Here is a 12,267-nt window from a genome sequence, read left to right as displayed (position 1 = left end):
TTATAAAATTAAAATTTGAGTATTTTATTTATATATTTAATTCAATAGATAAATTTAATTAAAAATATTAATTATTTATTTATTCAAACAAATTAAAATCTATCTTAACTTTTCTATTAAAGTAAAATTTGAGTATTTTATTTATATATATTTAATCCAATAGATAAACTTAATTTAATTTTTTAATTATTTATTTATTCAAACAAATTAAAATCTATCTTAACTTTTTAATAGATAAGGTAAATAAAATTATCTTATAAAAATTAAATACATATACTTTTCATTATTGACTAGTTTTTTCACTCTCGTTACGTAATATGTTACGTGGTTGATTTTCAATGCTTGTAAAGGTTTCACTTTCAACTTTCCTGGAATTTATTAATGCGCTGGTCTCTCTCCTCGGCTCCTCTTCTGGTTGTTCTAATACCTTTCCTTGTCCTCTAAGACGACAAAAAACGCCCGGGCCTTCTTCCGTGGGATAAGATATCCGTGACTGGTACCGTGGTACAGTGCATTTTGATGCTTATTGCATTCGAGATTTATTCCTTCTCGTATTTGAGATCGTAGAAAGAGAGGCAGTCAAACGAGGTAACCAGAAGTCAGGAAGAGATTCCCGAAATTATTTCTTCCACTCACTCCATTACCTTTTCCGTTGGACAAATTTAAGGGTTCGCAGTTCGCCGATAAAGCTTCGACGCCGCCCAAGGAGAAGGACAAACGAGCCGAACGTAAAGAGAAGAAAAAGCAAAGCAAGAAAGGGAAGGAAAAAGAAATAAACGCCTTTTCAGTCTCTTCACATTTGGATTCCTCGCTGCATATAAAAATACCTCTTATTTGGCTCTGCTTTCTCACCCTGCTTTTCCTCAATCAAATCGTCTTTTTTCATAACCGAAAAGGAAAAGCTGCCGAAAATTAAGGGCAGTTACAAAAGTCATGGTGTCGCTACTTGTGCCGCCAAACGCTGTATTCTCTATCCTGGGTTGTCCTCCAAAAGCCCTCAATGTTTTATCTCTAAACCAGGGCGTCTCCTGGAAAAACCCTAGTTTTTCCAAGAATTTGTTTGCTTCTTCTCATGCAAGCAGATGGATGGGGAGTAACAAGTCGCAACGGCAAGGTAGAACGGTATGTGGGTCTCGTCATAGCCTTCTATAGTTCTTTTCACGAAGCACTTAGCTCTTTATCTGAACTTGTTTCATTTCTTTCTCGGGTTGGACTATGAATTACTGGAACAATAATTATTGCTTGCCTGGAAGGTTTGTTTTGATTTTCTTTCTGAACCTTTTGAGCCCCTGCGTTTCTTTAGTTGTAGTAGTGTCAGGCGCAGCTATTTTTTCGTCTACGCTTTTGTTCTGGTCTTTTATAGACTCCTATGAGAAATTTTAATGGGTTATTGTAGAAAGAAGCTAATGGGATGGAGAAGACTGTAAAAATGCCTTGCCGTTCGAAAAGTTGTACTACACTTTCGACATACTAATTACGAACATACTATTTAGTCGAATCTAATTGCTATTTGTACTTTAATTAGGTAATGGACACCGGAGGGCTGATCCAATATGAAAAGTCATTTGGTGCGAAACTTGCTAAACACTATCTCAGCTATCTGTCCATGAACAGGTATCTCAGCCGTCCGATCAGAGATAGCCGTTCGTATTTTTTGCACCAAATGACTTTTTTGTATTAGATCAGCCGTGATGGATACTGTTGCTAAGTACCAGGGAGAAAAAGAATATAGGACTTTTTGTCTCCACTGTAATAGTTAAGTGGGACCTGCTGAGTGCTGCATTTTTTCTTTCAGCTGTGGGGTGGAAATCAGTCTTGTTGTCCTTGGACCTCTGTCATTTTATACAGAAAAGATTTGCATGTGTATGTTGTTAGTTACGAGTACTATATGCATTAAGTTGGTTTTGCTCATCTCCTGAAATGAACTCTTTGAACAAAGCAATACGGCTAAATTCTTTACTAATTTAACCAAAAAAGTGATAAGTTTGATGTTACTTTAAGTTCAGTTTAGATTTTTCATAACTTTCTCAAAAAAAAAAAAAAAAGTTTAGATTTATTATCAGCTAAGCTTGTGTACGAAATGTCCAAAGATGGCTTGAGTGTTCATTTCTGTATACATTCATGTGTTGCAAGTTGATAAGAGTTAGATTAAGGGAATTACATTCTCATATTTGAGTTCAGCACGTATTAGGAAAAAGACATAAGTTTCACTTGTTGAAGAACATTAACATGACATTTTAGTTTCCATTGATTTAGGAACTGAAAATATTCACCACTTTCAGCTTCATGTAGACGACATTTTTTTGGTAGAAGCTTTGTGAAGCTAATAGATTCTCATACTGTGGTACAGCATTTTAATAATTGAGCCATGCTACTGTAGTTATGAGCTCTTTCTTAACATATAGCATGCTTTTAGTTTTGTTTTTACCTAAATTTTCGTTCATTAAATGTGTGGCAACTATTTTTTTGATTTTTAAAAAAATTACTTTTGGCATCTCTGAAATATGAGGTTCAGTGCAAAGTAAAAATCAACCGTGGTATTTTGTGGTTTTCACTAATGATTTACTATCAGGGAATGTTTTTGTATAGTGGCAATGTGGATACACGATAGAAGATGAAGAAACAGGTAATTTGAGGAACAATGTCAATGTAGGGGCCTCTATGTTTGGATCAGACGAGGAGATCTTAACTCAGGTTCCTACCCAGGTCCAGTCCTTAGTGGAAGGTTCTGGGACTGTGTTAGTCTCAGAGAAGCCTATGCGGGACCTCGACTACTTACAGGTTTGTCTGTTTTGGTTCTTGAGTTGGGTCTCAGATTCTTCATTTCTTGCCAATGTAGTAGTTAAGGTTTCCAGATTCACTTTTTCTTATTTTGAAAAGTTTTCCCTATCACTTGGAGAAGTGATTTATCTCTACAAATTTGTAGTGTAACCATAACTATTTTATGTACCATCCTGTTTTTGTGTCATGCAAGATCTTAAATAACACTGGCTTAACTTCAGGTTTCTGATACTATATTTATTTACATATTTTTAAAGGAATTATTAGCTATTCAACAGCAAGGGCCAAGAGCAATTGGTTTCTTTGGGACACGTAACATGGGTTTCATGCATCAACAGCTTATAGAGATTCTGAGCTATGCAATGGTCATCACTGTATGTTTTTCTGCATCATTACACTGAATTATTTGCGGTGTTCCTCATGTGACTTCTATAACTTTGTAATTCATGAATACGGTTATATTTTTCAGAAAAATCATATTTACACATCAGGAGCTTCAGGGACCAATGCAGCTGTTATTAGAGGTGCTCTAAGAGCTGAGAAACCAGAATTGCTGACCGTAATTTTACCTCAAAGCCTGAAGATGCAACCCCCTGAGAGCCAGGAGTTGCTATCTAAAGTAAGATTCGTGTGTTTTGTTATTAGACCTGCTCAATGTGTACTGAAACCTTTTTATTTTTCATTCCTTCTTTTTTGAACGTCAGTTGAATCCCTATGATCTATAAGTTTCCACGAAGTGTTACAAGGTATCCAATTCAAAAAAAAAAGAAAAAAGGTTGGTCACATTCTAAAGTCTTCCCCTGCCTTATTCTGATCCAGACAGTTGAATAGTATGCTTATATGCATTTTTTCTACACATTTATACTTAACTTCAGAGTATCTTCATCTCACCAAACATAACAGCTAGTATCTTTCATTAAGTGGAAAAGTGAATGAACTGTGGTTCTTTACTAAACAATGACTCTATATTCTTACAATAGCCAAAATTACAGAACCTATCTATCAGCAATTTTTTTTAATTAATTAGCCAATAAGACCTCTATTTAATCAGCTTGATTAATATGAGCTTTATTATGCTGCTATATATTTATCATGGAAATTCCCTGAAGAACATTTGTGGGTGATGGTGGATTCATTATCAGAAACACTTCCGTCTTGTTGGAGGACAGACTTACCAAGGATTAGTATTAAAGTTACCTAAGTCATAGTGCTAGAATGAGTGTAGTTCTCCCAAGGTCAAAGTTTGTGGGATCAGCTAATGGAAGAAAAAGAAGAAAGCTATTTTAAGGAGTGGTGATAATACTTGTGTACACTTAAGACTAAATGGCAGAGTTTGACTAGTTTACATCTTGCCATGTAAACTAATATACCAAGTCTGGAGAGCAATACCTGTTGCCTCAACAGTCCCACTGAAGTCTGTCCTCCACTGCTCATGGTTACACAGTCGTTGTGTTCTTAGTTCTGTGGATGAATGCCAGAACTGAGCTGTCAGGGGATTAAGGGATGAAGACAGACATCTGATTACTGTAGAACTGAGCTTCCAGTTAAGATCTTCTATTCAACAGGGTTTAGATTATTTTTTAGTTAAGGCCTCAAACATTTATCATAATCCTTGTGGAATTTATTTGAACCTGGTCTTTGGGTCTATTTTTAAACCCATGCAACAGGGCCAAGATTGTGATAACCATCCCCTCCCCGAACTTAAATGGGTTTTTTTTTTCTCTGGCCCTGGCCCTGCCTTTGGTATTTTCACCCAGAGTGGGCTTGCATCTGGTCATTTTCCCTGCTTTAACCCACTCTGACTGCCATCCTCTGTTACCCTCTTATTCTCTTTTTTTTTTTTTTTTTTCCTTTTCTTTGTCTCTCTTCTTTCCCTTGTTTCCCTCTCCTATCTCCTAGAAACCCCTTTTCTGCCATGTCCCTAAGGTAAACCAAGGGACCACTTTGCTGCCATAGGAGAACAAAGTGATGGGAAATCATTTTTCCTTTGACCAATCTTACCAATTGGAAATTTTCCTTTTGACCGTGAATTGGGTGATACTAATGCCATTCGCAGTGATGGATAACTTGTAAAACTGTTTGCATTTTCTAGATTGCATAATTTATAGCATGTGCTGGTTAGCCTTCATTAAGAAAAGAACCTCAAGAGGGGAAGTATGAACCGTTAATTACAAAAGCAAAAGAGGGATAACAGCATTAGCGAAAGGCTAAAACAACAAATCATTGAGGGAGGGCTGACTCGACAAGCCTGCAGTGATCTTCAGTCTTTGAAAAATACTGTAAGATAAGTTGTTTATGAAAAACTGAAAGTGGAGCTAAAACGTTATTTTGTGCATGTTGGTGCCATTGTAGACCTACTAGCAAATCAGTGTCTTGAAATATTTTGTGTTGTTGATTTACTGAATTTGCTGCTATATTTATTTATTTTCCCCTTTTGAATTACAGGTGAAGAATTTGATTGAGAAGCCTCATAATGATCATCTTCCCTTGATTGAAGCAAGCAGGTGTGAAATCTGGATTTTGAATTTAAGACATGTCTATTTCTGGTGTTTGATACTATTTTAACATGCGATTGCTCTTTAATCGTTCTTGAATTGGTATTGAGTCTTGCAATTTACACTTTTATTTTCTCCACATTCTGGTTGCTGCTAACCTGATTTCATTCTCGAACCAACAGATTATGTAATAGGGACATCCTCTCACATGTGCAGCAAGTAATTTGCTTTGCATTCCATGATAGTAAATTGCTCATGGAAACATGTCAAGAAGCGAAGAACCTCAGCAAAATTGTTACTTTGTTTTACCTAGACTAGTAACAATTCAGGGAAGTGAACAGGAAGGCTGCTCATCCAACTGCACAGGAAAACGAAGGAATGAAAGTAAAGAATAAGGAAAGCATAGTGTAGGATTCTTTTGGAAATGTCAAAAACGTTTGATCCCATTGCTGGGTATTCTGTCCTGTCATTGTTTATTTGTTAAATTGTTGTATATGCGAAGGTTTGGTTTTCCAATGATATCTTCTCATTCCCCTGTACAGAAGAAAAAAGGGATACTACAGGAGTTCAACTTGATTGATCATCATTTTCCAAGGTGGCCAGGCATTTCTCCATGCGGAATGCGTAAGTCTCCAGGCTAGAGACCTGCCGTGCCAATTCATGCCCCATTTTCATCCATCTTTTTGCGACCTCCACCTGCCTGAGACGTGCCGGCAAAACCGAACGGTTCCATGCTGTGGTGGCCAACCACTTACTTTCACCTAACGGGTACTCCCCTTCTTTTAAACCCACCATAATCCGGTAAGCTTCCTTGTACACGTTATATACTTCATCGCTCGTCTCCCCATGTCGCAACCCAGCTAAGGTCACAAGTTTTCGGATGACAAAAGACACAGTGGTGTAGTTTGGTGATGAAGTAACGAGGAGAGCACTGAGACAGGTCTGGTGCGTAAACTCCGCGTCTTCGAGGTCCGCCAATGGTCCTTGAGAGACAAGAAGACCTAATTCCAATAGGTACTGTACTGTACATGCCTTGGAAGAGGCAAAATTCTTTATTAGTTGCTTTTGAGAACCTCCGTCGATACGTTTTTTCAGATAGTAGGCATTACTGGTGTGGATAAAGACGAGGCTGGGTTCAACGCCACTTCTTTCGTCTGCTGCTAGGCTTCCTCCGCTGGAAGAGGACGTGAAAACCATCTGCACCACAATAAGATTATACTCAGTTATATGGAAATGTTTTGGCCGGTAATCGACTGGTCTTCTTTCAGTTGGGCTGCACAGTTATAGATTCTCAAACCTATGTTTGACCGGTGCTTACCTTTCCTGCTCGGTCTACCATTTGTAATGCCCTCTTTGCCTCAGAATCCGTCATGGTGGACTTTGTCTTCTTCTCGCGAGCGATCATCGCACCCACACAGAGGATCGAAGCCTTACAAACAGTCAATCGATATTCTTCTGCTCCGTCACTAAGTCCATCGTAGAATTCCGATGCCAACTGCCAAAAGTCGGGGCAGAAATCGAATTTCATTTCTCTCCAGGTTGTTAATCCCATATTCCATGAATGCCTGGCGAACCAGTGCAACTCGCCCTTCCCGACAGCTCCCCTCCCGAAGAATTCGTCAGATCCAATCTCCAATGACCGATCCCGGGCGCGTTTGGTGAATTTCAGGATCTCTGACTCGTCTATGTTTTGGCTTCGAAGGTGCAGAGAGATGATGTGGCGGAGAATTGACACTTCGGTTAAGGACATTTGTTTTCCACTGGAGAAGAGGTTGAGAAGTGTGACTAGGGAAGCGATGGCCAGAGGGAGCGCCCGCGAAGCCATGGCCTCGTGGGCTGATAGAGTGAGGAACTCAGGCTTAAAGTCCACATAGTTGACCATGGATTGGATTTGATTAATGGCGCCTTCTTCGTCCTTCTTTTGGAGGAGGATTTTGAACTGCAGTAGACATGATCGCGTAATTATCATTTATGAGGAAGTGGGAAATTCTTCGGGCATTTACCTTTGAAACTCCCACAATTTGTAGAAGAGGAAATACAGGCAGAGATGTGTTTGGTAATTGAGACCTGTGGACTACCTCATAATCAAGCAGGAACTTTCGCTGCCTGAACTGCTACCCGGCCATCGATTAGCTTTTTTTCGAAATAATCTTACAGAGCAGTTTTCCGCCTTGTGCTAAATGGAAGTTTTCTTCAAACGTAGACAAATTACGACGCCCTTAAGGGGTGCCCAAAGTTCAGGGTTCGAATCTATGAAGGTCTCTTGGGCAACAGCGCAGCCACTGGACTAGAATGCGAGATCATTACCGACATTGATGGTCCCAATTACCAAACCCATCTGCCAGGAGGAATGATCAGAACTTATCAGTCGGCCCCTGTGCCTTAAGCGGGTTCCTTGATGGTCGCTTAGCAGGCGAACCAATTGTGAACCGAAGTGTACTTTTTGCCGTTTGGATTTCGCAAATGAGGGAAATACCTTCAAAAAAGCGCTTGAAATGTTGGGGTCGAGCTGTAGATTTGGATAAATGAAGCAGATGTTAAAGAAAAAGGTGATGGACGTGATTAATAAATCCACCGAGTTGTTTTCGCTATTCATGGTGGGAGTAAGTACCTTCTCCGCTTCGTTGATGTATTCTTCTGCGAGATCGACCTGAGAGAGGGCTAAATGGCAGAGACAGAGGACTCGGAAGGATTTTGCTCGGAGGAATCGATTTCCTGCATCTTGAGCTACGTAAAGCATCGATTTCTCGAACATCTCTGCGCTCACATCGTACTCCTTCCATCTGAAATGATCTGCAGCCCTGTTGCAAGCAATCGCAGAAAAGGAACAGGAAAGTTTCAGTTGGAGAGTCCAAAAGATTGAAAGGGGATGAGAGGGTCCTAATTCACGAATTGGATTACGGCAGGTGCCATTTGTGAGGAATCTTTCCATTCTTCCAGATGGTCGCGCAAAAAACAAACCACAAGTTGGAAAATATCATTTCTGACCTGTTCCATAAAACGGCATACATTGCTTCTCTTTCCTTAGCTCCGGCAAAAAGGGCGACTACCCTCTCGTCAGAAACAAACTCCGCGGCCACTTTTGTCCTCATTCTGGACGGGGTGCCACTTCCGATCCCGCAAGATGTTATCGTCTGTGTCACTGTCAATGCCGCTCCAGCGCTGATGTGACACCTCCCAAGCAACCCAAAGAATACCATCTTTGCTACTTCCGCCCCCGCGGATCCTGCCATTCGGAAGAAAGCTTCCACTGCAGACACACAAAGAGCTTCTGAATGTTCCTTGTTTATCACGATGCTCTTCAACTCCTTCTCTGCCTCCACGTGCCTCCCTTGCCCCAAATACGCCTTCATGGCCATGAAGGCCACGCTAGGGTGCTCATCGGTAGTCCTACACGTTTCTCGAAGAACCCTTACGCACTTGAGGACGTTATCCAATTCCTCGCCTAACAAGTGGGTGGCGCCCAGAAACTGGAGTGTCTTCTCACGAAGATTCTTGAAAGCAAGGGCTTCTTCCGGCCTTTTTGTGCACTTTAGCCCCTTATCGCAGACATCTAAAGCTTCGTTGAACAGTTTCAGAGCTTCTACAATGTCAGATTTACCTTCTTTTGACAGAACAAATTTTCCGAACTGTAAATACTGCTCGGCTAGGATCTTGAAGCTCTCCGAACGTCCGAACAGAAAATTCTTGCAACGACTGAGTAACATGAGAGCAAGATTCCGCTCCGACATCTCCCATGCCGTCATTGACCTTGCGATGTGAAGATCCGAAAGTAGTTTCTGTTCTTCTTCGTTTGAGATCGTCTGAATGTCAATCTTCGCCGTCAAATCCGTGGCTCGTTCGAAGCAATTTGCTGCCAGATCAAACATCTTGAGCTCGTGCCAACACAAGCCAGTCCGGAAATAAAATGACGCCGTTTTGAAGGCTGGAGATGAAATTTCTGATGCATTTCCTGCCAGAAGAAGTAGATCGGCTGCAATCTGTCGGAGTTTCGCTTGCTCTTCTTTGAAAATTTGGAGCAGGCTTCTGTTTTTACCGTCGTCCGATCTGATATCAAAGGCGTTATTGAGATCAACGCAGCCATTCCATAGGCGAAAGCTGAGCTTCCATATCTGCAACTTTCCCGTTTCCGGCAAAGGAAGAAGTAAATTCAAACGAGGCAGAATATTTTGGAGCTTGCTAGAGATTTTCTCCGTTGAGAGATTGTGAGGGGACAGGCGTTCGATATCTTTAATGTAGGACTCAAGCTCTCCCAGCAAGGTAGAGAGTGAATCCGGAGAGTTTGGTCGGAATTCCGGCGAAATTTCGGAGATTCGCATTTTGGCGACAATTCTCGCCGGGAAACTATGATGAAAGAATCCTGGGCGCGGGTGAGATGGAAAGCCAAAAGATTTGAAAGTAGTTCTTGAGGAATGCCACTCCTGATTTATTGCTGAACCGAAGGTCTTTAAGTAATTTCAACGAAACGAGTCTCTCGTCTTGGATGTCCGTTATTGATGAAATTACAGGAATACCCTCGAGATGTCACATGTAACTGACATGTGAAGTTTCATAAGAACAATCTGGTGGCATTTTAAAAGAAAAAGAAAAAAAAGAATAATCCGGTAATGGTAGCTTTTGAATTTATAGAAGCCGAAAAATTAATAAATATGAAAGGAAACTTGATATAAAAACTAATAAATCTCATCATTGGAAGACATCTCGTGGGGCTATTAAGGTAAATACGTTCCCCACGTAAAAAGAAATAGTAAAAAGGTGTAAATTAGTGTCATTTTAATAAGGATGACACAAGGGTGTAAATAGAGAAAATGATGTATGTCTCTAATTATGTCTTTTCCTTTCAAGAACTTGTAGCCTTAAGGGCAATGTAGTCATTATAACTTTCTTTCATAAACTATAAATAGAAACTCAAGGCAAACGGTAGATTATTCTCTTCTCTCTCAAGTTCGTCCTTACAATTTTCTCTCAAACCCCCCCCCTCTCTCTCTCTCTCTCTCTCTCTCTCTCTCTCTCCTCTCTCACCCTCTTGGTCGAGTACCTATCATGGGATCTTAAATCTAACATTATCAAAGCATTAGGTTTGGGATCCTAAAATTATGATGTTGGTTAATCAAGTTTTTATCAACTCTCTCGGTGGAAGTTGAGGTTTTGGTCAAGGTTCAATTTTAAACCTCTTTTGGCTCACAAAGATAAAATTTTCTTCTCTTATTTTCCTTGAAATGAATGTTGTTGTATATCTCAGAAAGATGAAGGTTTATGTTGAAAAATAAGAACATGCGCATTTTACTATGTCGTTATTTACATTTCATGTTGTAATCTTATTCTACATGTCAAACTATGTCTACCGACCAAATTTCATGTACATGGGATACACAAAATAGGAAATATAGAGAACTAGGGCTTTCACTTAAAGTAGGGGTAATGTTGTAAATTGACCTCACCTACTCAACCATAAATCTATAAATAGAAGTTGGAGGAAGTCCAACCAATTTGGGGTTTTCTTTTCTCAATTTCTCTTCTCCAAGCTCTCCTTCTCATTCTCTCTCTTCAACCTTTATTTTTCTTATCATTTACTTGGTATCATAGTAGTAAATTGCACTTGGGAAGGGTCTTTGTGTTTCTTCTCTTCGAAGTAGAAATTTACATAAAGGAAATCTTTTTTCAGGTTTTTGGTTATTGGTTAGTAAAAATCCATTCTGTTTTTCCTTTTTACTTTGTCATAAGCCTAGGGTTACTGGTCCTATTGTTCTAAAACATATAATGATGTTCTAAACTGCCAAAAGAGGCTCTTTTATGTTGATCTGGAGGTGTGCGCCAAAATTCTAAAATACAACTGCAAACATTAGCCCTAGTGTAGGTTCCAGTGCACTTTTTTTTTTCTGAATTTAATCTCCTTGTTGGATTTTCTGGACTGTTTGATCTGCACGCATCTTATAACGGCCCTAATTGTGGTTTTTTTAACGTGGTGGGGCCCATTTGAGCTGGTTGATTTAAAAAATTTTCAAAGGGTTTTATTAGATCTTTATATCTGATTTGGCTGACTCTGGTGAGGTTTACACTCCAACAAAGGGGTCATATAATCTTGATGGTAAATATATTATCACTATCACCTCTGATAAGTTGAATGGTAATAACTACCTTACTTGGTCCATATATATTAGAATGTACTTGAAGGGCAGGAAAAAGTCGATAAAATCATGCTTTTCTCACTTACCTCCTGATTTTTACACTCGCGTTTTTGTGTGACCCTTATGTCCACAATTTTAACATGTATCTTCCTTCCCTTAGACTTGGAATGTCCCTTTTGGGACTGCCCTCTATTTCTGTATTTATCGTGTTGTAATCCTCAACCCCTTGCATCAAGAGCTAGAGCCGAACCTGATGAGGATGCACTACTTTTGCGCCGTTTCCTTAGCTAGCAACAAACCACAAACTTCATTCAATACAAACTTCCCAATCGAGTGTGAGCTATGTACCACTATCTTAAAAAATTCTCAATCAAGCAGTAATGACTTCAACAAGGCAAATGATTGAATATTTTCATCCAATTTAACATCGACAACCTCTAATTGATTCAGTAAATCATGGAAGGAATTCATGTGGCTAGAAACACTATCACCTTCTGCCATCTTCAAAACAAAAAATTGAGTAACAAGATGTACCTTATTTGTGGAAAAGGGGTTTGCATACATTGACTCTAGCATATCAAAACAATCCTTTGTAGTCTTTACTTTTGTTATATTTGAAGCGACTGATGAGGAGATAGAAAGTTGAACCCTAATGCCTGCCGATCCAGAAATTTCCAGTTTGCATCTGACATCTCCTTTGGTTGATCACCAAAAATACGAAGGCACAAATACTTCTGGTACAGGTAATTTTCAATCTGCATCCGCCAAAATCCATAATTTTAGCCCATAAACTTCTTTCTCAATTTTGAATCTTCTGTCATCTGACATGTCTCCGACAACGAATTCCGGTGTCGTTCCAATTT

The 12,267-nt window shown here is 39.5% G+C and overlaps 2 protein-coding genes across 3 annotated transcripts; one reads left to right on the top strand and one right to left on the bottom strand.

The window, feature by feature from the left end:
* The first annotated feature begins 469 nt into the window (after window positions 1-469).
* LOC137962674 (uncharacterized) lies at window positions 470-5,729 on the top strand. Of its 2 annotated transcripts, none has more exons than XM_068809678.1 (6): window positions 470-1,122; window positions 2,590-2,781; window positions 3,039-3,155; window positions 3,251-3,400; window positions 5,227-5,285; window positions 5,459-5,729. In XM_068809678.1, exons 1-6 carry the CDS (start codon window positions 934-936, stop codon window positions 5,592-5,594), a joined length of 843 nt encoding a protein of 280 aa, XP_068665779.1. In that variant the 5' UTR covers window positions 470-933; the 3' UTR covers window positions 5,595-5,729. The 2 variants fall into 2 exon arrangements, with proteins under 2 accessions (XP_068665779.1, XP_068665780.1); XM_068809679.1 differs by having other exon boundaries at window positions 1,040-1,122; window positions 2,573-2,781.
* Window positions 5,730-5,821: 92 nt separating this feature from the next.
* Window positions 5,822-9,633, bottom strand: LOC137962671 (TPR repeat-containing protein ZIP4). Its single transcript, XM_068809677.1, has 5 exons — window positions 8,265-9,633; window positions 7,888-8,077; window positions 7,753-7,785; window positions 6,595-7,215; window positions 5,822-6,473 (listed from the first exon to the last, which is right to left on the bottom strand). The coding sequence occupies exons 1-5, from the start codon at window positions 9,593-9,595 to the stop codon at window positions 5,844-5,846; spliced, it is 2,805 nt and encodes a 934-aa protein (XP_068665778.1). The 5' UTR covers window positions 9,596-9,633; the 3' UTR covers window positions 5,822-5,843.
* Window positions 9,634-12,267: the final 2,634 nt, after the last annotated feature.

Source organism: Aristolochia californica, unplaced genomic scaffold (genome assembly GCF_029961685.1).
Source record: "Aristolochia californica isolate CCGP_79_NKW_82.1479 unplaced genomic scaffold, dmAriCali1.0.hap1 SCAF_4, whole genome shotgun sequence".
NCBI classification, from domain to species: domain Eukaryota; kingdom Viridiplantae; phylum Streptophyta; class Magnoliopsida; order Piperales; family Aristolochiaceae; genus Aristolochia; species Aristolochia californica.
This window is presented reverse-complemented; position numbering and strand designations above follow the sequence as displayed.

Coding starts and splice junctions, on each gene's coding strand:
- LOC137962671 (XM_068809677.1), bottom strand. CDS start 9,595: ATGCGAATCTCCGAAATTTCGCCGGAATTCCGACCAAACTCTCCGGAT. Junction 7,216..7,752: donor TTTCAAGCGCTTTTTTGAAG/GTATTTCCCTCA, acceptor TGTCTACTGCAG/TTCAAAATCCTCCTCCAAAA. Junction 6,474..6,594: donor TGGTAGACCGAGCAGGAAAG/GTAAGCACCGGT, acceptor ATTGTGGTGCAG/ATGGTTTTCACGTCCTCTTC.
- LOC137962674 (XM_068809678.1), top strand. CDS start 934: ATGGTGTCGCTACTTGTGCCGCCAAACGCTGTATTCTCTATCCTGGGT. Junction 2,782..3,038: donor GGGACCTCGACTACTTACAG/GTTTGTCTGTTT, acceptor ATATTTTTAAAG/GAATTATTAGCTATTCAACA. Junction 3,401..5,226: donor GCCAGGAGTTGCTATCTAAA/GTAAGATTCGTG, acceptor TTTGAATTACAG/GTGAAGAATTTGATTGAGAA.